The sequence below is a fragment of the Pseudoliparis swirei genome, chromosome 13, assembly GCF_029220125.1.
Source record: "Pseudoliparis swirei isolate HS2019 ecotype Mariana Trench chromosome 13, NWPU_hadal_v1, whole genome shotgun sequence".
NCBI lineage: Eukaryota > Metazoa > Chordata > Actinopteri > Perciformes > Liparidae > Pseudoliparis > Pseudoliparis swirei.
Window position 1 is genome coordinate 18926323 of NC_079400.1, and position 21257 is coordinate 18947579.

Here is a 21257-nt window from a genome sequence, read left to right on the forward strand (position 1 = left end):
AATGTATTAAAAATAGATTAACTACATTACGTATATTTAATACAAATATTTAATTAAATACATACAATATATTAAATAAATTAAATAAATTAAATACACCACATACATTAAATAAATTAAGTATATTAAATAAATTAAATACATTTAATAAATTACATGAATTAAATGTATGACAAATATGTTATATATATATTACATATATTAAATACAATTATATAATTAAATACATCAAATATATTATATAAATTAAATATATTAAATACATCACATACATTAAATAAATGAACTATATTTAATATATTAAATAAATTAAATATATTAAATACATTAAACATATTGAATAAATTACATGAATTAAATGTATTACAAATATATTAAATAAATTAAATATATTAAATACATCACATACATTAAATAAATTAAATATATTAAATACATTAAACATATTGAATAAATTACATGAATTAAATGTATTAAAATTAATTAAATAAATATATAAAATAATATTTTCTGAGGGTGTTTTTTTTTTAACCTGTGTAGACAGAACAAGAAGCGCTGGTTCCACATCTCCTCTGATCTGGTCACGCTGCTGGAGAACAACCAGCACGTCATCTCTCTGAAGGTAGAGGAAGACCTCTCTCTCTCTCTCTCTCTCTCAACTGACATAAAAAAGAAGACGCTTGGATATATTTGCTCTGTTAATTCCATCTGCCCCTGCCCTCTGCCCCCCCCCCCTCTCAGATTGAAGATGAGAATAAGATCAAGAAATTCCAGATCCGCCGTGCGCTCTACGATCAGAAGGTACACACACACACACACACACACACACACACACACACACAGAGAAGGTTCTCAGGTCAATCAACATGCCATTTACCCACGTGACCGATGCTGCATGCTGTGTTCTTCAGATTGTGATCCTGAAGCAGCTGGAGTACTCGGATGAGGTCTTCACCCAGATGAAAGAACTTAACGCGGTAACACACACACACACACACACACACACACACACACACACACACACACACACACACACACACACACACACACACACACACACACACACACACACACACACACACACACACACAGCAGGTGGTTTGTGAGATGCAAGCACTTTCAAGCTGATTCATTGTCTTTATGCTTTCAGTCCTGTGTGTGTGCATGTGTGCGTATCTGTTTGTGTGTGTGTGTGTGTGCCAGACCTCTGTACCACTTCTGTTTCTTCCTCTTTCCTCTGCAGCTCAAACAAATCGACTATTACAACCTCACAAAGTTTTACGGCACCGTGAAGATCGACCGCAGCGTGTTCGGAGTGTTTGAGTACTGCGAGCGGGGCTCGCTCAGGGTACGTCTGCACCGCGAGGCCGTCGGCCTGAAGCTCTGAGTTCACCTCGGTAATGTCAGAAGCTCATTAAAGGATGAGCATCTTCCTCCTCTTCCTCCCAGTATGTGCTGAATGACAAGGTGTCGTACCCGGAGGAGACCTTCATGGACTGGGAGTTCAAGATCTCCGTCATGTACGACATCACCAAGGTCAGACAGCAGCTCTTTTTTTCTTTTTCTTCTTCTTCTTCTTCTTCTTCTTCTTCTTCTTCTTCTTCTCTCTGTTATTAAAACCTCCACTTTCAATTAAGTCATTATTTTACTTGGACTCAGGGGCAGAAAGAAATCCATAGTTTCAGAAATTGTGTTGCAAAAAACGATCTGTCGTGTAAGCAGTTATTACCAGTTGTTACCTCCTAAATTGGAATTCATATTAATATATAATTTGACATAAACATATATGTGTTAAGAAAAGTGTGTACCTCAACCTCAAAATCCTATACGCTGACATTTCGCCTAAATTAAATGTATCTTAATTATAATGGGACTATTTAACTCACTCCTCTATGATGAATTTATTCCCCGCTAGTTCCTTTTTATTTATTAATCTGTATACAAAAATAAAAAGTACATGGTTTCCCTTACATATATTATAAGAAGCATCACACAGTAGTGCTTCTGAAACTATACACAGAATGAAACACACACTTTTCAGTGATTATATTAGGATTATATAACATAAGGTTAATTTATACATTTGTTTAAGCATTTATTTATTTATTCCTGGATTTATTTATTTAGTTATACATTTATTTAAGCATTTATTTATACATTTATTTAAGCATTTATTTATTTATTCTTGTATTCATTCATGCATTTATTTATTCAGTTATACATTTTTTAAAGCATTTATTTATACATTTATTACCTTCGCATTCTGCGGAAGGTTATGTTTTGATCGCTGTGTATTTATTTATTTATTTGTATGTGTGTGTGTGTGTTATTCGCATAACTCAAAAAGTATTAAACCAAATCGCATGAAATTTGGTGGGATGATTGGTTATTATCCGGGGACCATTTGATTAGATTTTGGGATCGATCGGGTCAAAGGTCAAGGTCATGAAAAGGTACCAAAAAGTGGCTGCGGCGAAGGTATGCGCTCTACCGAGTGCCCGTTCTAGTTTAAGCATTTATTTATTTATTCCTGGATTTATTTATTTAGTTATACATTTATTTAAGCATTTATTTATACAATTATTTAAGCATTTATTTATTCATTCTTGTATTTATTCATGCATGTATTTATTTATTTATTCATACTTAAGTTGTTTTATGTCCTCCATACATGTCAAGCTGAATATTTGAGCTAAAGCGCGTTGCTGCTGTTCCCCTGGCGGCCAGCAGAGGGCAGCAGCGATTCTCGCTCCTCCAACATGTATGTCCTCTGCGCAGGGCATGTCTTACCTCCACGCCAGCCACATCCAGGTGCACGGCCGCCTCAAGTCCACCAACTGCGTGGTGGACAACCGCATGGTGGTGAAGATCACCGACTTCGGCTGCAACAGCTTCCTCAACCTCGGGAAAGGTGAGCACAGCCGGCGCGGTCGGGTCTCTCGCCGAGTGTTTATGTTCCCTCTCGGTCCGTTTCATCCTCTTCCTCTTCCTCTTCCTCAGACCTGTGGACCGCTCCGGAGCACCTGAGGAGCCAGGGCACCTCTCAGAGGGGAGACGTGTACAGCTTCGCCATCATCGCTCACGAGATCGTGCTCAGGAAGTGCACCTTCTACACCGAGAGCTGCTGCGACCGCGCAGGTGAGGGGACAACACACCACGAAGTTACACGTTGAGCCTGAACGCACCACAAGAATGTAAACAAGTTGTTGGTAATCTGGATTGTTGTTGTCTGGATTGTTATTCATGCGTTCACAAACAGAAAAGCTTGACAAGGTCATGACGTCGTACTTCAGACCCGACCTGGACCTGGACACGGCTTCGGAGAAAGAATTAGAGGTGAGTGGAGAGCACGTGGTGTGTGTGTGTGTGTGTGTGTGTGTGTGTGTGTGTGTGTGTGTGTGTGTGTGTGTGTGTGCGTGCGTGTGTGTGTGTGTGTCTAAAGCGTGGCTCCTCCCCCTCCAGGTGTACTCGTTGATAAACAGCTGCTGGGACGAGGACCCGGAGAGGAGGCTCGACTTCAAGAGGATCGAGAACTGCCTGGGAAAAATAATCAGGTGATTCATTCTAGAAGATTCAGAGAGAATGACGTCATCACGTGATGAAAGAGAGTTTCATTTCCCCTTCTTCTCCTTCTTCTCCTCATTCCCCCCTCCTCCTGCTTCTTCTCCTCGTCCTCCTCCTTCTTTTTCTTCTCCTCCTCCTTCTCCTCTTCCTCCTCCTTCTCTTCCTCCTCCTCCTTCTCTTCCTCCTCCCTCCTCATTCTCTTCCTCCTCCTCCCTCCTCCCACCCCCCTTTCCCTCCTCCTCCTCCTCTCCCTCCCTCCCTCCTCCCTTCCTCCTTCCTCCTCCTCCTCTTCCTCCCTCCTCCCACCCCCCTTTCCCTCCTCCTCCTCTCCCTCCCTCCTCCCTCTCTCCTCCTGCTCCTCCTCCTCCTCTCCCCTCTCCTCTCCCTCCCTCTCCCCTCTCCTCCTCCTCCTCCTCTCCCCCCCCTCTCCATCCCCCTCCTCCTCCCCTCCTCCCCCTCCTCCTCCCAGTAAGATCCACAACCAGGACAACGAGAGCTACATGGACAACATGATCCGGCGGCTGCAGAGGTATTCCCGTACCCTGGAGCACATGGTGGCGGAGCGCACGGCGCTGTACAAGGCGGAGCGCGAGCGGTCCGACCGCCTCAGCTGCATGCTGCTGCCGGGCCCGGTGGTGAGGAGCCTGAAGGAGACGGGCGTGGTGGAGCCCGAGCTGTACGAGGAGGTGACCGTCTACTTCAGCGACATCGTGGGCTTCACCACGCTGTGCCAGTACAGCACGCCGATGGAGGTCGTGGACATGCTCAACGACGTCTACGGCGCCTTCGACAGCATCGTGGACCGCCACGACGTGTACAAGGTGCGCAGCAGGGGGCGGTCATTACAGAGAACGTCCAGCAGGGGGCGGTCATGACAGAGAACGTCCAGCAGGGGGCGGTCATGACAGAGAACGTCCAGCAGGGGGCGGCCATGACAGAGAACGTCCAGCAGGGGGCGGTCATTACAACAAACGTCCAGCAGGGGGCGGTCATGACAGAGAACGTCCAGCAGGGGGCGGTCATGACAGAGAACGTCCAGCAGGGGGCGGCCATGACAGAGAACGTCCAGCAGGGGGCGGTCATGACAGAGAACGTCCAGCAGGGGGCGGTCATGACAGAGAACGTCCAGCAGGGGGCGGTCATGACAGAGAACGTCCAGCAGGGGGCGGCCATGACAGAGAACGTCCAGCAGGGGGCGGTCATGACAGAGAACGTCCAGCAGGGGGCGGTCATGACAGAGAACGTCCAGCAGGGGGCGGTCATGACAGAGAACGTCCAGCAGGGGGCGGTCATGACAGAGAACGTCCAGCAGGGGGCGGCCATTACAGAGAACGTCCAGCAGGGGGCGGTCATGACAGAGAACGTCCAGCAGGGGGCGACCATGACAGAGAACATCCAGCAGGGGGCGGTCATGACAGAGAACGTCCAGCAGGGGGCGGTCATGACAGAGAACGTCCAGCAGGGGGCGGTCATGACAGAGAACGTCCAGCAGGGAGCGGTCATTGACAGAGAACGTCCAGCAGGGGCGGTCATGACAGAGAACGTCCAGCAGGGGGCGACCATGACAGAGAACATCCAGCAGGGGGCGGTCATGACAGAGAACGTCCAGCAGGGGGCGGTCATGACAGAGAACGTCCAGCAGGGGGCGGCCATGACAGAGAACGTCCAGCAGGGGGCGGCCATTACAGAGAACGTCCAGCAGGGGGCGACGCGTCATGTTTTGTCCTCCTCCTTCTTCTCCTTGTCCTCGTCCTTCCCCCTCTTTCTCTTCCTTCTTCTCCTCCTCCCCCTCCTCTTCCTCCTCCTTCTTGTCCTCATTCCTCCCCCTCTTTCTCTTCCTTCTCCTCCTCCTCTTCCTCCTCCTTCTTCTTCTCCTCGTCCTTCCTCCTCCCCCTTCTCTTCCTTCTTCTCCTTCTACTCCTCCTCCTTCTCCTCCTCCTCATGTTTTGTCCTCCTCCTCCTCCTCCTCAGGTGGAGACGATTGGCGACGCCTACATGGTGGCGTCCGGTCTGCCCAAGCGCAGCGGCAACCGTCACGCGGTGGACGTCTGCCGCATGGCGCTGGACATCTTGGCGTTCATCTGCAACTTCCAGCTGCGACACCTGCCCGGCATCCCGGTGTGGATACGCATCGGCGTGCACTCAGGTAGACGGCCCTCCGGACCAAAACCTTTCATCCTGATGGCGGTGCAGCCCTTCCTCCTCCTCCTCTTCACCTCTTCGTCTGTGTGTCCAGGTCCCTGTGCTGCAGGTGTCGTGGGGAAAAAGATGCCCAGGTATTGTTTATTCGGAGACACGGTCAACACGGCATCTCGGATGGAGTCTACTGGACATCGTGAGTGGAGAACCCCCCCCCCCCCCCCCCCAAAAAACCATCCTTTTGTTACGCCGCTAACCGCCTCGTCTCCTCTGTGGCGCCGCAGCCCTGCGGATCCACGTCAGCCAGCCCACGATTAACATCCTGCAGAGGACCGACTGCAGGTTTGAGTACGAGGTCAGAGGAGAGTCCAGTCCCAAGGTGACCTTCAGCCTCTTCGCATTGACTAAAATGTTTTAAATAGAGCCGAGAGACACTCGGCTGACGTCACTACGTGGATGAGAAACGGTGTAAATGTGTGTTTCCAGGGCAACGGCCCGGAGACGACCTTCTGGTTGACGGGTGAGAAGGGCAAGGACTACGACCTCCCGACCCCGCCCACAACGTGAGCCGCCGGAAGCTTCGGGCGTGGTCATTTTTTTTGCATTTGTTGAAGTATTTTTTATTTAATTGTATTCGTCCTCCTCCTCCTCCTCCTCCTCCTCCCCTCCAGTGAGAACATCCAGCGGCTGCAGCAGGACCTCGCCAACATGATCCTGACGTGCTTGGAGCGGCGCTCCCGAGGCTCCGTCCGGAGGAGGAAGCCGCTCTCGAGTCAGAGCAAGGAGGACCACGACCACGAGGAGGAGGGGGGGGAGGAGTCTGAGGGCGACCAGCCCGAGTACCTGCACCTGGCCACGGTGGATAACACCCTCAGTACGTTCCTGTAGAGGACGTCACTGTCCCAGTCCTCCCGATCTGGTATTACACCAGTAAGACTGGGAGGCGGAGCCTGTACGACTGGTTTAAGACCTTTCTCCTGCGTATTCTTGATAGTTTAAATATGCATTTTGGTAAGTGCATCTCATGAGCAATAGACATGAGAATTTTTAAAAAGCGAAGGTGTAGCAGAAAGATGAAAAGAAAAATTGGTGACAAAGATTTTTGTAATTTAGCTTTTTTTCTCCCTTTTTTAGATATTTTATTCCTGTAAAGCACCTTATGAATCATATTCTATGAGAGTTTCTATCCTAAATAAATGTCATTCTTATCATAACGAGTATTAGATTTGGTTCGAGGCCCTTTATTTATTTAACAAAGTACGCTCGATGCTCCAAAGAAATGTTATAATGTAAAATATGTATTTATTGAGGGGAAGTGATAAAATGTTGTAATTTAAACAAAGAGAATTCCAAAGTATTCATATAAACCTTAAATGACACAAATGAATGAGACAATAGTTTGATTAAATGAATATTGTTTAACCCTAAACTTGCGCCGCGAGTATGAAAGAGCGTATGGCGGCTTCTATTTTGAGCGTCTTTCTTTTAAAAAACGTATTAAATATTTCAAAGTCGGCGTAAAATGTTAATATAACAAATGTTCCAGGACTTTTCCAAAACTTTCAGTTGAATTTTCTTTTATTCAAACACTTTTCCAGGCCTAGAAATACCCATTTTAAAATGTTCCAGGACTTTTCCAGGTTTTCCATGACCTTATGAACCCTGTTATATTAGTCATTATAATCTTATAGTTTGTGTGAAATCGCTAATATTATTTTACCGGTTACTCTCCATGTGTCTGTATTTCTTAATCACGTCACATGACTGCAGACTTTGCACCGCGGTTGATGATTTACGGTGATTTACCGGCTGCGTAACCAGCGTCGTATTTTCTCTCTTAACCCTTGTGTTGCCTTCGGGTCAATTTGACCCGATTCAATGTTTCACCCTCCTGTCGCCTTCGGGTCAATATGACCCGATTCAATGTTTAACCCTCCTGTTACCTTTATATTTACTAACATATTTTACCCTTGAGGTCAATATGACCCCAGCTATTAAAATCTCCAGAAAATTATGAGAATTAATATTGTTTTCCAAGTTTAAGTGTGAGGTACTTTATGTTTGTTTGTTGACTCCCGAAAGAACACCGACATTAAACATTGAATCGGGTCAATTTGACCCGAAGGCGACAGGAGAGTTAAATATTGAATCGGGTCAAAATGATCCGAAGGCAACACAAGGGTTAAAGGACAGATTTTTTTTTTGAGAATAGTGACATTAATTTACATAAAATAATAATACAAAATAAAATTACAAAATCACCTTTTCACATTGTTGAAAATTTCAGGTGAGAAATAAAAAACAAACATTAAATAACATAAAAATACAGCGTTTCATCAGAGGTGTGACAATGCATGTGTCACATTGTGCTATGTACACGGACACTGAGGCTCTATGAAGAGAAGAGTGAGGAAGAAGATAAGATGAAGAGTGAGGAATAAGAAAAGAGTAAGGAAGAAAAAGATGAAGTGAGAAAGAAGATGAAGAAGAGGAGTGAGGAAGAAGAAGTCCAGCATCAGAGTTAAATAGTTTTCAGCTGTCTGAAAGACGTTTTGTTATTTTTGACCTCTGAGTTGTGACAGACACAAAGTGAACGCACACTGAGAACACAACACGCGTGTGCACGTGGACCAGCAACTGGCTGTTTACTAAAGACGTCGTCATGGCGACACATCTTCATTTGAGACGTGTCGCCGACGTGTTTACTAAACCTCGTGAATATTAGATTCTATGTGGCGTTGAACATAAAGTACAAAAAAATAAAGGAGATACGTCACTAACCCCCCCCCCCCCCCCTCACACACACACTTAAAGAAATGTCAAAGACCAATTTTATTTTACCATGTAAAAAAAAGAAGAAGAAATGTTGAGAATAAATTAAGACAAGATAACGAAATACAAAAAAGAAACTTAAAAAAGGAATAACGATTTATACAAAACGACCTCGTGCACGCAGCGGCGTGAACGTCTCTCCTGGAACACTTTAGGACATAAAAAAAATTAGTGCTGTGAAAAATAACGCGTTAATTCAATTACAGGTTTAACTAGTTAATTATTTTTAACGCATTTAACGCATGCGCAGAATGAGCTTCCAATCCGTCTGTTGTTGGTCGTTGGGACGAAAAAAAAGTCACTTGCAAAATGAGCTTCCAATACACCACTTCAATCTGAACTCTGTCCGCTCTCATGCAGACGGTCTGTTCATCGGTAATGATCCTTCCGCAGGTTCACCTCCGGAAACCTTGTTACGACTTTTACTTCCTGTAGATCAGGGTCTCAACACGTCGATCGCGACCTGCCAGTCGATCGCGGCGTAGTGTCGGTAGATCGCATGACATTAAAGAGATTGGCCCGCCCCCTGACATGTTCTCTAGAGCACGTCTTTGTTCTTTTATTAAACTAAACGTCTGTTGTTGATCGTATCTCCACAGCAGCATGTCATTTCTGTCTCTTCGCGTTGCGTTAACACTTATCAGGGCTCTCAAGTTTTGAAGACAGGCAAGCGTGAGATTTCCATCAGCACCCGATGCAGCTGACCGTTGCGCGCGCCGGGGGGTGCTAGTGACTATTTTTGCTCCATCCCAATGCGCGCAGACCGGCGTCGGAGCTCTGCAGCGGAACAATCGATCGGCGTATTGAGCACCCCTGCATTCAAGCATTAAATAGCCGAGAGGTTTTTTCAGCGTGAGGAATTCGATGTGTGGCGGGAGTGCGTGAGATAAGACCGAAATGCGTGAGTCTCACGCTCAATGCGTGAGACTTGAGAGCCCTGACTTATCGATCTCCGTCTCGCGCGCCACAGAGCTCCGTGCGCGCGCATCAGGACCGAGCAAAAAAAAAGTCACTTGTCAATCTGTCCCCGTGTCCGGGCCGGTGAGGTTTCAGCTTTGCAGCGGTGTCCCCGCCGTCCCTTTCATCACGGCCCAGTTCATGAAGAAAACCCACACAGTCAGTTTGCCTCAGCAGCTGCTAGAGGAAGACTAGAGGCCTTTAGATTGTATCATGGTGGAGTTCATGGTTGACAAACAAGAGAAAAATGTTCTGTTTAACCCTCCTGTTACCTTTACATTTACTAACATATTTTACCCTCGGGGTCAATTTGACCCCAGCAATTAAAACCTCCAGAAAATTATTAGAATTAATATTGCTTCCCAAGTTTAAGTATGAGGTACTTTATGTTTGTTTGTTGACTACCTAAATAGCCCTTTAAATAAATAAAAAGTTGATATTTCTGATATGTTTGACACAGTGAAAAACAGCCTGGGGTCAAATTGACCCCAAAGAACACCGACATTAAACATTGAATGGGGTCAAATTGACCCGAAAGGTAACAGGAGGGTTAAACATTCTGTTTAGGATGAAGATGTATTAATGTTCCATATGGAAGAAAACTGCTAAATAACTGCTGAGTTGCAGCACCATTGTATAGAAGAATGTATAAATGTATATATCCGTCTTTTGTCATAAATCTCTATGTTCTCACAAAATATACAGAGAATATCGGTAATATGTGATTAATCATGATTAATCCACAAAAACCTGTGATTAACCCGATTAAAATTTTTAATCGTTTCACAGCCCTAAAAAATAAATAAAAAAACAGGCACAGCAAACAAAAATATAAAAACAGGTATTTCCTGCCCCCCCTGCTCCCTATGATTATCAGACGCACTAACATGTACTACTCTCGGCTCTTACAGCTAATAAAAGGTTTAAAAATGGGACGGGATACTTTTTAATCGCACTCAAAAAACAACGTTGTATTTTCCGCCTGTTTTAAAACTTTTTTACTGTAGATTTAATTATCAAAATGTTATCAAAAGCGTCGCCGGCGGTGACCGTGGTTCTCGATTGTCTGAAGTTGAAGCTCTGAGCCGCTTCACGTCTGTAGAGCATCGGTGTTACGGACGTGAAGCGGTGAGGAGGGTTGGTTTGTTTTAGGGTCAGTGCAGGGAAGCTTTATTTAAACACTTTAAAAACTAACAAGTCTTGCGGTATTTCAGATGGTTCTTTTCCTAAAACTCAACGGATTTCCATAAAAAGACCAAAACCAACGACGACGTCATCCCGCCACGCGCTTTAAACGACCCAGAGCCGACGCTGTGAGTAACGAGGGGTGTTTTTTGGGGCTCCGCCCACTGCAGATGAACGCAATTATTTGAGTTACTTGTACCTGCAAAAAAACGCTTAGAAAGAAAACCCCTAATTCTCGCCCCACTTCCCGTCGCCTCTGTCCATCGGTGTTTTCGGATGAGCCGCGGCGTGACGCTCGTAGATGCGTTCGAGGCTATACACCTGGAGATTATTTACACCCCGTTATCGCGACGCCTCCGCCTCCTGTGGTTTTCGTGAATGTGCCCGTCAACAACCCCCCCCCCACATGACACTGAGGGATAAATTAATTTCATGACACGGCATTAAAATAGATAGGACTCATATTTCTGGGACATCCGGGACCCGTGGATCTGGAAAAACTGTGGAGTGTGAGAGAAACAGAGATTAGGGAGTCTATTAACATAATAATCTCTGATATATTAACATTTAACACAATATAATGCTGTGATGATGATGATGATGAACATGGTAGCAAATGACTTTACTAACATGCATAATGGCAAAAGCACACACACACACATCCATGTCTTATTACACGCCCCTTGACATTCACTCCATGTGAAGGTGTACACGTCTGACTGCGTGTCGCTCTACAATGAGCGCGCTCAGAAGGTCGGGATGTGTTTCGTGTCACGGCGTTGGTAACGAGAGCCCGGGGAGACGTGGCGCCCGATCGCTGTCGAGCGAGGCCGGAGCGGCGTGAGCGTGTCCGTGTTTACATCTGGCAGACATCATTCTAGTCTCTTTGACAGAGACCTCGGGTCATAAACTTCAATGCAGCTAAAGAAAAATCTATTTTAATCCCGCGATTTATCTTTACATTTTCTATAAGAACTCAAATCGCTCTACAAAATCGGAGTTTCCACTTTTCTTGACGGGCGACAGAAGCGAGACAAATGTCCTGGTGTGTGTTTCTGTGAATCAGAAGAGACGGACATCTCCAAGAAATGACGAGATTAAATCCCCGGAGCAGAGCCCCTGTTACCTCTCGTCTCGGCCAGCGGCGGGAGGTCGTACTCAACGCGGCGCCGTGAAACACCCCCGATCTCTGGAGACGTCACACACATGTACACACACACACACACACACACACACACACACACTAACATCTACGAGCTCTACCCACTCAGCACGTCTGAGGTCCTCACCCATTGCTCTCTGTGGAACAAAGAAACACGACTCACTCATTCTGTAAGCCACTCATTTGGCGTGGTATCTCTCCCTCCCTCCTCCTCCACCTCCTCCTCCTTAGCGGCTTCCTCCTCCTCCCCCTTCTCCTCCTCCTCCTCTTCCTCCTCCTCCTCCTTCTCCTCCTGCTTCTGCTTCTCCGCCGGCTTGATTCAGCATGAAGGACGGAGGGGAGAACACAAAACAAAAAAACAAGACAGAAAACGACAAATAAATGAGCTGCTGAGTGAGAGTGGCTCGTGAGAAGCTGAGGGGCAAATACAGAGAAAAGCAGATGTGTATCTATAGAGAGAGAGAGAGAGAGCATAGCCAGAAGGAGAGAGAGAGAGCAGAACCAGAAGGTCAGAGAGAGAGAGAGAGAGCATAGCCAGAAGGAGAGAGAGAGAGCAGAACCAGAAGGTCAGAGAGAGAGAGAGAGAGAGAGCATAGCCAGAAGGAGAGAGAGAGAGGGCTATGTGAATGAAGGAGTGAATGTGTTGGTGAGTGACATTTTGAGCTTGAAGTGTTGAGAGGAGACACCACCCCCCCACCCCCCCACACACACCTTGGTCTTGTGGCTGTGCTCGGCGGCCAGGCCGGAGCCCGGGCTGTGGAGCTCCTTGGACACGACGCACAGGAACTCGGCCTGGTCCTCGGCGCCGTAGCTGTACGACGAGCCGATGTTCACCATCTGGGAGAAGATGGCCACCGCGGGGGGGGGGGGGGGGGGGGGTGCAGAGGAGAGAGGGACAGAGACGGAGAGTCAGGGGCAGAGAACCACAGGGTACAGAGGAAAAACAACAACAACAACAACAAGAAAGTAACAGAAGAATCCAAGACTAGACAGAGGAGGAGGAGGACTTCTTTTGCTCATGCGTGGTGGTGCTGGAGGTGGTGCTGGTGGGGGGGGGGGGGGGGGGCGGCCTGCTGTTCCACTCTCTGCAGTGGACTCGACAACAAGCGTCTATTACTCGTGGGAACAGCACAAACAACTGTGGGTCAGCTTCTGCAAATCAAATCTGTGCAGTATGCAGTGGAGCCAAAGCTGTGGGGGGGGGGGGGGGGCGGGGCTACATGTGACTTTAGGCTGACCTATTAACCCTGAAGTCAGAGTCCCTGGTGGAGTGAACTGAAGTCCTTGACTTCCAAAGACTCTACGGGTCAGTAGACCTGAGCCTGTGTGGTGACCCGCGGATCATTCGACATCATAGAAATGTCATAAAACCCACGTCGCAGTTTTGCAGAGCGGACACATTTAAATATAAAGATAACCAACAAAACATTTGAAAAGTTCAAATCAATTTGGCTAAAAAAAGAAAGGAAATAAAATGTTACAATTGCAACAAATGCAATTTCTGAAAGAAAATGTACATTTCTCATAATAAATGTCAATTTTTCAAATAATAAAATAAATGTACATTTCTTATAATAAATGTCAATTTCTCATAATAAAATAAATGTAAATTTCTCATAATAAAATAAATGTACATTTCTTATAATAAATGTAGATTTCTCATAATAAAATAAATGTACATTTTTCATAATAAATCAGACGAAGTAGTCGGTGTTCTTGAAGCTCACCGTGTGAACACACAGTGGTGGTATCGGTGTAATCTACAGCAGACTTTAAAAAGCCCACCTGGTGGTCTACGACATGGATAAACAGTAACTCTACCAGCCGGTAGGGCTCCAGAACCACCCGTATGAACCGGGTCTGGGTTCTGAACCCTTCGCAAGAGGCTGAAGGTCAAAGATACTGAAGGTCGGGTGACATTATGTCTTTATGCAAGTAGAAGTAAATCAATCTCGCCAATTTAGACTAATCTGGGAGTCCTAGACTTAGTTTGGGAGTGCAGGTAGCAGGGCTCATGTCGTGGGGGGGGGGGGGGACGAGGGGACGGAGGGGGCAAGGGGTCAGGCCAAGGGTCAAGATTGAAGGGTCAGCAGCAGCATGAGTCCAACCCACAGTCCAGAGCAGTCCGGTGCGGGGCTTTCTGCAGGCGCGCACGCTGACCTGCTCAAACTTCCAGCCGTCCGACATGGTGGAGACCAACTGGGTGAGCTCCTCCTCCTGGCACTGCAACACCCGGTACACGTGCTTAGTGGGCACCTGCTGGAGGAGGATGGGGGGGTGTAGAGAGGAAGAGAGAGGGGGGGGAGGGGGGGACACAGCGAACACAGAGGCGGTGGGCGGCGACAGAAGAGAAGAAAAAAACAATGCAGTCGTGAGCCAGCCGTATGCGAAATGAGCACGTCGGAGTCCTGGCACCGCATCGAACTCCCAAGTCCAGGAAAGTGTGCCTGTGTTACAGTGTGTGTTACAGTGTGTGTTACGTTGTGTGTTACGTTGTGTGTTACAGTGTGTTACATTGTGTGTTTGAGAGGGCGGGGGGATTATGCAAGAAGCCTGATGTACAGCACCGCTCCCTTTGGAGAAGCACAGGAGGGAGAAATCACACACACACACACACACCATGATGGTGTGTGTGTGTGTGAGAGTGTGTGTGTATGTGTTGTTTTAAATACAGACATTTAACTATTGAAATATGTTGTAGACTCCATATTATTAACTGCCAGATGGGGAGAGAAAAAAAAGGAAGATGGTTCCAGAATATTTATATAAATGTTTCACGTTACATAACAGCCGGTCGATCAGACTCCTCCATCCTAAAAACACCTGCCGCGTGTTTACCTGCGTGGCTTTGGAGTCCCTCTCCACGATCCTCTCCTTGACCAGTTTGATTAGTGGGCTGATGTTGTAGAACTCCGCCTCCTCCAGGACCCCTTCAAAGTAAAAGAACGGCCCGTGAACACCGACAGATCCCCGTCACCCACACCACCGATCATGTGACACATAAATATTATTTAAAGTTTACTTATAAACAAGTGGAATCTCAACTGTTTATCGACTAGTTTTATCCTGGCTTGTCGGTGTTGGTTGCTGATATTAAATACTGTGCAACATCTTTTTTTAAAGTACCAGTACGACAATATCAGGGTTCATACACGTGACCGATGGGTTTCCAGGACTTTAAACCAAATTGTCATAACTAAACATTTTGTGAAATCTCAGTGTATACATGAAAAAGTGAGAAAATTTCGTATTTAAACTAATAATGAGAGTTCCAAAGCATAGAGCATATAACCTTAAGTATGAATGGAGCGTTCGTCTATTAAAAGCTTATTCATTATTTAAAAATCAGTGTAAAATGCACATATGAATATAATCAATTTCCACAACTTTTTTTAAAACTTTGGGGATTTTTTCTTCTTCTCCAGGCCTGGAAATAACCATTTTAAAAACGCCATGTCTTTTCCAGGTTTTCCACGACCGTACGAACCCCGTCTGTATTTCCCCGTTAAATAAACTGGAATCTAAAAAAAGAGACCCTCGGGCAGAAGTGACATCACTCGAGGCACAGACCTTCTTCAGCCAGCTCCTTGTTGTGCACCAGCTTGCCGTGCCGCAGGTAGTTGAGGACGGGCCCGAAGTAGGTGGGGTCCCTGTCGATCACGTAGGCCCCGGAGTCATCCTGCAGCAGACGGAGAACCAGAGAGGAAGACGAGTGAACCGCCGCCACGTTTTCACGCACGGCTGCAGAAAGTCTCTTTTCTCATGAACCGCGACCCTCTTCCTGACCCGAGCTCGTCGTGCGGCGTGTGATCAGTTTCATGTTATTACATTATTTTGTATTAGCTCTGGATGTTTTTAACAACATCAGCGTGGTCCTGTGTGAAGTCTAAACATAGGATTGTGGATAACCTTTATTTTTTGACCCAAACCCATTCATGGTCCTCTTTCTGTAAATGTTTGTGGTAATTTTAGAACCCAAAAGTTCACGAGCCGCAGAACAACATCCTGGTTTGGCTATTGTCATATCTTGAACGCACCCAAGATGCATTGCAGTCTTTTTTCTGGTTTACAAAATAAAAGCCCCTCAATAGAAGTGGATGTACACAGGTCTCACACACACACACACACACACACACACACACACACACACACACACACACACACACACACACACACACACACACACACACACACACACACACACACACACACACACACACACACACACACACACACACACACACACACACACACACCTGATGATCGCTTGACGCAGCGCTCTCTTTTTAGAGTTGAGAGGAGGGGGCGTAGTTGTTGTGACATGTATTACGGAGGAAGTTCATTATTAACATCAGTCGCATCCGCCGGGTGTCATTGACGCACGGTTCAATGTCTCCTGCAGGAGGACAGAGGCTCCGCCCCCTCCGGGTTCAGGCCGCCGCCGTCCCACCGAGCTGTAAACGAAGGCGTGGTTGCGTAAGAAAGAAAGGTGAGGCGAGGCTCCTCGGTCCTCCGGTGTGGAGGAGGCACCGGCTTGTAAGTCACTCTTCTGGAACGTGCTCGCCGCGAGGCGACTCCAACGGAGCTTTACGGTTCTCCGTGTTTCTTCGGCGGAAGGAACCCTTTCGGAACACGCCGCGTGAATCTGAAAAACGTTTTCCCACAGCGCACTTAGAGAATCACAACTTTAAAACAGCCTGTGAGGTTCTGTTCTCCTCCTCCTCGAGGCGGTACCGAGGTGTTGCCCCCGCAGAACCCCCACCCCCATCACCTCCCGGAGCCGGAGGCCGAGCTCGACTCGGAGCTTCGGTGTTCTCCGGCGTCGGCCTGCTGGGACACGAGGTCACGTGTGAAAGAGATTCAAGAGGAATGCGGTCGTCTTTTAAATCACATGTCAGTCGTGTGTCACATACATAAATGACCTCATTCACGGTCGTTTAGCAAAATGAACATTAAAAGATGTGAGAATACTACCACCTCCCACACATTTAAATAAATAACGGGTAGATGATGTTTAACACCTCATGTGGGAATTCCTGTTGTATTGATATTTCCTTCTGACCGCATGAACCCATTGAGGTCTTCTTATTCCACTTCTTCTCCTTCTTTTTTCTTCTTCGCCTCTAACCCATCGAGGAAGAGAAGTAATCCCAGAAGAAATCAAGAGAAAAGGGCGACGCTCTGCTCGCGGCAACGAGACCAGAATCTATTCTCCCGCTATGAACCACACACACACACACACACACACACACACACACACACACACGAGGGACGGAGAAGCGGAGGAAGAGACGATGAGCAGGCCGTGACAAGAGGACAAGAAGAGGCCTGCAGAGCGTCAGGCCGGCGGCGGAGGCGGCAGGGCGCGCCGAGACACCGAGAGGCAGGGAGGGACATCGGCATGGAGACGGAGGATGGGAGACACCTGGGGGTTCCGTGTTTGTTCGTGTCCACGGAGAGAGAGAGACGCGAGGAGGCTCGGCACAGACGGCGTGGAGGGACGGGGGCCGCGAGGACACGAGACGATTTCATGTTTTTCCCCGCTGGATTCTCACAAAGTTTATTAATGAATTATTATTCCCATATCCTGGAGGTCGAGAGGGGACAAGTTCACACAACTCGGTGCTGTTCACTCAAATAGAAACCTGGGCTCCGGCCCCGTAGTCATGGTTACGGTCCCGCCTCATATCAAACATCTCACTGCGCAGATACAAATGAATAAAGCCAGTCCAGGCGCGTCGTGGAATTCACGCTGACACTGCAAATAAAAAAAACACTTTTACAGATCACCTCCGTCACAGCGTCAGGCTGTCACAACACGCCTCCGTGACCCCCCCCCCCCCCCCCCACACACACACTGGTGTTTCATGTGAATGAAGTATTAATGATTGCAAATCCGTGGTAATAGGATTATGAGGTTATAGCACACAACTGGGATCATCTAAACTAAATCTCAATGTAATTGGCGTGGGCATCTGAGGTGCCGTTAATCTCATTAACACAGTCGCACACCAGACAGACGGTCCCTGAGCAAAACGCCGGCAGATTAAAAGGAAGACAGAGGAAAACCCACAACTCTTCAAAAACACACGTCATGATCCTACAGACAGAATTTTAGGACAGAATTTTGAAGCGTGTTTAAATTATCCCCCCCCCCCCCCCCCGTAAAAAAACAAACAGGGGAACATCTGTACGATACAAAAACAGGATTTCCTCAGGAAAATGTTGAGTCGAGGTGGTTAAGAAGTCCTATATTTATAAAGAGGACAGTCTAAACATCGGCCGGTAGGAAAACAACGCCTCCCGGTTGGACCCGCTCCCTCTGTCCTCGGCCATCGCGTCGGCCTCCTGCTCGCCTCCCGTTTCTACGGCGACGACAATGCGCCGGAGCGAGAGAGAAAAAAACCTCAAATTGTTCGGTTCGCGAGGAGGAGGAGGAGGAGAGGTTTAGGTGTTTGGCTGCTTGTCTCCGGGCTCCTGAAAGGTCGCGGCTGAAGGTCACCCGGGAATAAACTTTCCACAGAGTCGGGAAAGTGTTTCCCACGGCGCAGTGGTGGGAAACACTCGGCGCCGCTGTCGGCTAAAAACATTTCCCCGACTCCAATTTGTCGGTGGTTGTTCCTCCTTTGAGGGAGCGACGCTCCTCGGCTGAGGTCGCTCCTCTGGAAACAATGGCCGCCGTTTAGAAACCCTCCACCGGATAACATCCGAAGCACGCGGGGCGGCGACGCTGGAGATGAGATGAATGTCTCAACTGATCTCCTGCCACCAGCTAGTCCTGCGGTTCAGCATCTCCGGGTGTATGACATCATCATCATGGAGGACGCTCTGAAACCAGCGAGTGGAAAACTGTTCTACAGAAAAAATACACGTTTGCTGGTATTCAATTTGAGTTATTTTATTTGCAAGTCACTCGACTTTTGGTTCACCTATCACTCAAAAAATGAACTCTTCAATTTTACATCGAATTTTTGCCATTTTTTGTTAAAATGTGACTTATTTGGATCTTCTCTGGGAGCTCTCTACCATTCCATCTCATGAAAAAGACAACCGGGACGATGGCTAGAACAATACACACACACACACACACACATATATATATATATATATATTGCTCCAACTGCATCACACTACATGCACCGCCATTGGACGCTGTCCCCTCCTTTAGCTTATTTCCTTACAGTCGCTATGACAGCTGACATTTTCAGGATGAGAGCTTTTAACCCGGCGGCAACGACAACAAATGTCAACTTACAGTCGACTATCGGCTGCATATGAAGACCTACCCCCCCTTCTGTCTCTCTATCTGTCACACACACACACACAGAGATGCATATCAAAGGCCGCAGCGCGATGGAGAGATGCATCATTCATGAGTCTCGTCCTTACAGTTCAGTCTCCATGTGACTAGAAGACACATAATACACGGCTGTCTCCTCAGAGATGCCAGCTGCACAGCTATTGAGTGTGCACTGCAGAAGAGGAGGCACGTGTTCACCCATCTGACTACGAGCTGCATTCATACCACACAATGATACTGAGACGTGCACACGCACAAACACACACTGCACAGTATAGGGTATATATATAGAGCTGGTCATTAGACATCTCTCTGGCTGCTCTGGAGATGCATTTCTGTGGCAGAACAGGGTTGTAGTGATATGTTGTGGGAATGGCACACACATAATATATGAATACAGATGTGATATATTTGGCATTATTAGTGTACCATTAGGTCTCTGGGATGTTGTTTATTATTCCCAAGGCCCAAACTAGCTTTACTTCGTGCAAAAAAAAAACGTGAACATGTATATTTTTTTTCAAGAAAGAGAAAATTTCTGATATTTCAAAATAAAATCCAGGGATAAAAACATAAATATTATATATATATATATCTGAAGCCGTGGATTTGACCTGTACATATTCCGGGCTGTGATAGGGGTGGAAAAACACACCAACGCATTAGTGAGTGATCTCATTTGACTTCCGCGAGCCACTGCAGGAATGATCAATAATACATAAATGAGGATGACGGGCTGCACGTGCACCACCTGTCCAAGTAACACGTATCATAAGTTACCACACTTTAAATATAACCAAAGCTAATCCTGCAGTAAGTGGGCAATGCTCGTACTAAATGGCACGCAAAGACAAAGTAAAATCATCATTGTTGTTGTTGTGGGTACCGCTCAGCGGGGGGTCACCGGGGGGTTAAGGTGTCCGGGAATGGACTCACCGTGTCCGAGTGCAGGTCCTGCTGCTGGCACAGTCGGTACAGGAACGAGGTCTGCTCCTTGAGGAGGGTCTGCCGCGTGGTGAGGAACACGGTGCCGCCGACGTTCAGCCGGACCCACTTCCCGTTGTTCCCCCCGGTGGGGTTGATGACCGAGCCGTTACCGATGCCCTGCGACGCCGTCCCGCGGGCTTCCGTCGTGCCTCCGCCGCCGCCGGCCGTGGTGGTGGTGGTGGTCGACGTCGCGCTCTCTCCCGCCGCCGCCTCGCTGTCTTTGTTGTTGTTGTTGTTGTTATTGTTGTTGTAGCCCTTGAGGTGGCCGCCGTGGTGGTGCGTCGACAGCGAAGCGACGTCCTCCGGTTCCCGCTGGTCGTCCGCTGTCGTTGCCATTTGGAAACAGCCGCTAGACGATGAAGACGAGCGAGGGCGTTCGTTGGTTGTCCGTCCCCGGTGCTTCCGCTCTTCCTCTCCGCTTCCCTTCAGGCTCCGCCCACAACACCGCACACACTCAAAGATCAGGCGCGTGAAGTTAACGGAAGTGAGGCATAGTACATCCGGGATATACTTTAAAAATAAGAAAGGTATGCATATAATAAAACTAATCTAATTAGATAATCTAATCTAATCTAATTATATAATGTAATCTAATTAGATAGATAGATCATATAGCGTATTTTCCTTAACCACTCATATAGCTTTAGAATATATATACATATATATATATATATACAAACTGTAAATATTATCAAACTGAAATACGTTATTTGTATATCAAGCAAGAGGCATCCTTTAAATAAAAAATAAAAAAATAAAAAGAAATATTTATATATATATATATATATATATATATATATATACTTTTTTTTAAATATTTCATTTTTATTTTTGTAATTTTATATATATATATATCTTTTTTTTAAGGATATCTCTTGCTTAATTTTATCTATTTATTTTGGAATTTGCCCGATTTTCGATTTTGGTCTAATTCTTTCTGTCAATCTGAGAAAAACCACAACAAGACATCAGATCACTCTGGGTCTTGTAGTTTTCGTGAAACTATTATAAACACTAAATAAAGGAGAAAACGCACCTCAGTTTACAACACAGTAATATCTTATTATCAATAATATGAAGAAAGATAATTTTATTTCCACACTGTATAAAACTGAGGAAACATTTCATAGA

The 21257-nt window shown here is 46.5% G+C and overlaps 2 protein-coding genes across 5 annotated transcripts in view; one reads left to right on the forward strand and one right to left on the reverse strand.

The window, feature by feature from the left end:
• The window catches only part of gucy2cb (guanylate cyclase 2Cb), a 15943-nt gene extending 9020 nt beyond the window's left edge, over window positions 1–6923 (forward strand). Inside the window, exons 12-26 of the mRNA XM_056430459.1 lie at window positions 541–622; window positions 742–801; window positions 912–977; window positions 1244–1348; window positions 1450–1536; window positions 2779–2911; window positions 3001–3138; window positions 3260–3336; window positions 3463–3554; window positions 4034–4385; window positions 5536–5710; window positions 5801–5899; window positions 5988–6082; window positions 6190–6266; window positions 6375–6923. Coding sequence (XP_056286434.1) covers window positions 541–622; window positions 742–801; window positions 912–977; window positions 1244–1348; window positions 1450–1536; window positions 2779–2911; window positions 3001–3138; window positions 3260–3336; window positions 3463–3554; window positions 4034–4385; window positions 5536–5710; window positions 5801–5899; window positions 5988–6082; window positions 6190–6266; window positions 6375–6591 — 1855 coding nt within the window. The 3' untranslated portion in view covers window positions 6592–6923. The remainder of the gene's footprint in view (window positions 1–540; window positions 623–741; window positions 802–911; window positions 978–1243; window positions 1349–1449; window positions 1537–2778; window positions 2912–3000; window positions 3139–3259; window positions 3337–3462; window positions 3555–4033; window positions 4386–5535; window positions 5711–5800; window positions 5900–5987; window positions 6083–6189; window positions 6267–6374) is intronic.
• A 3278-nt stretch (window positions 6924–10201) lies between these two features.
• On the reverse strand, window positions 10202–20516 carry kctd17 (potassium channel tetramerization domain containing 17). 4 transcript variants are annotated; one of them, XM_056429632.1, is made up of 7 exons: window positions 20076–20516; window positions 15410–15518; window positions 14678–14769; window positions 14000–14095; window positions 12551–12676; window positions 12003–12152; window positions 10202–11177 (listed from the first exon to the last, which is right to left on the reverse strand). In XM_056429632.1, exons 1-6 carry the CDS (start codon window positions 20460–20462, stop codon window positions 12003–12005), a joined length of 960 nt encoding a protein of 319 aa, XP_056285607.1. In that variant the 5' UTR covers window positions 20463–20516; the 3' UTR covers window positions 10202–11177. The 4 variants fall into 4 exon arrangements, with proteins under 4 accessions (XP_056285607.1, XP_056285605.1, XP_056285606.1 ...); XM_056429630.1 differs by having other exon boundaries at window positions 13952–14095; XM_056429631.1 differs by having other exon boundaries at window positions 14000–14098.
• Between the last annotated feature and the right edge of the window lie 741 nt (window positions 20517–21257).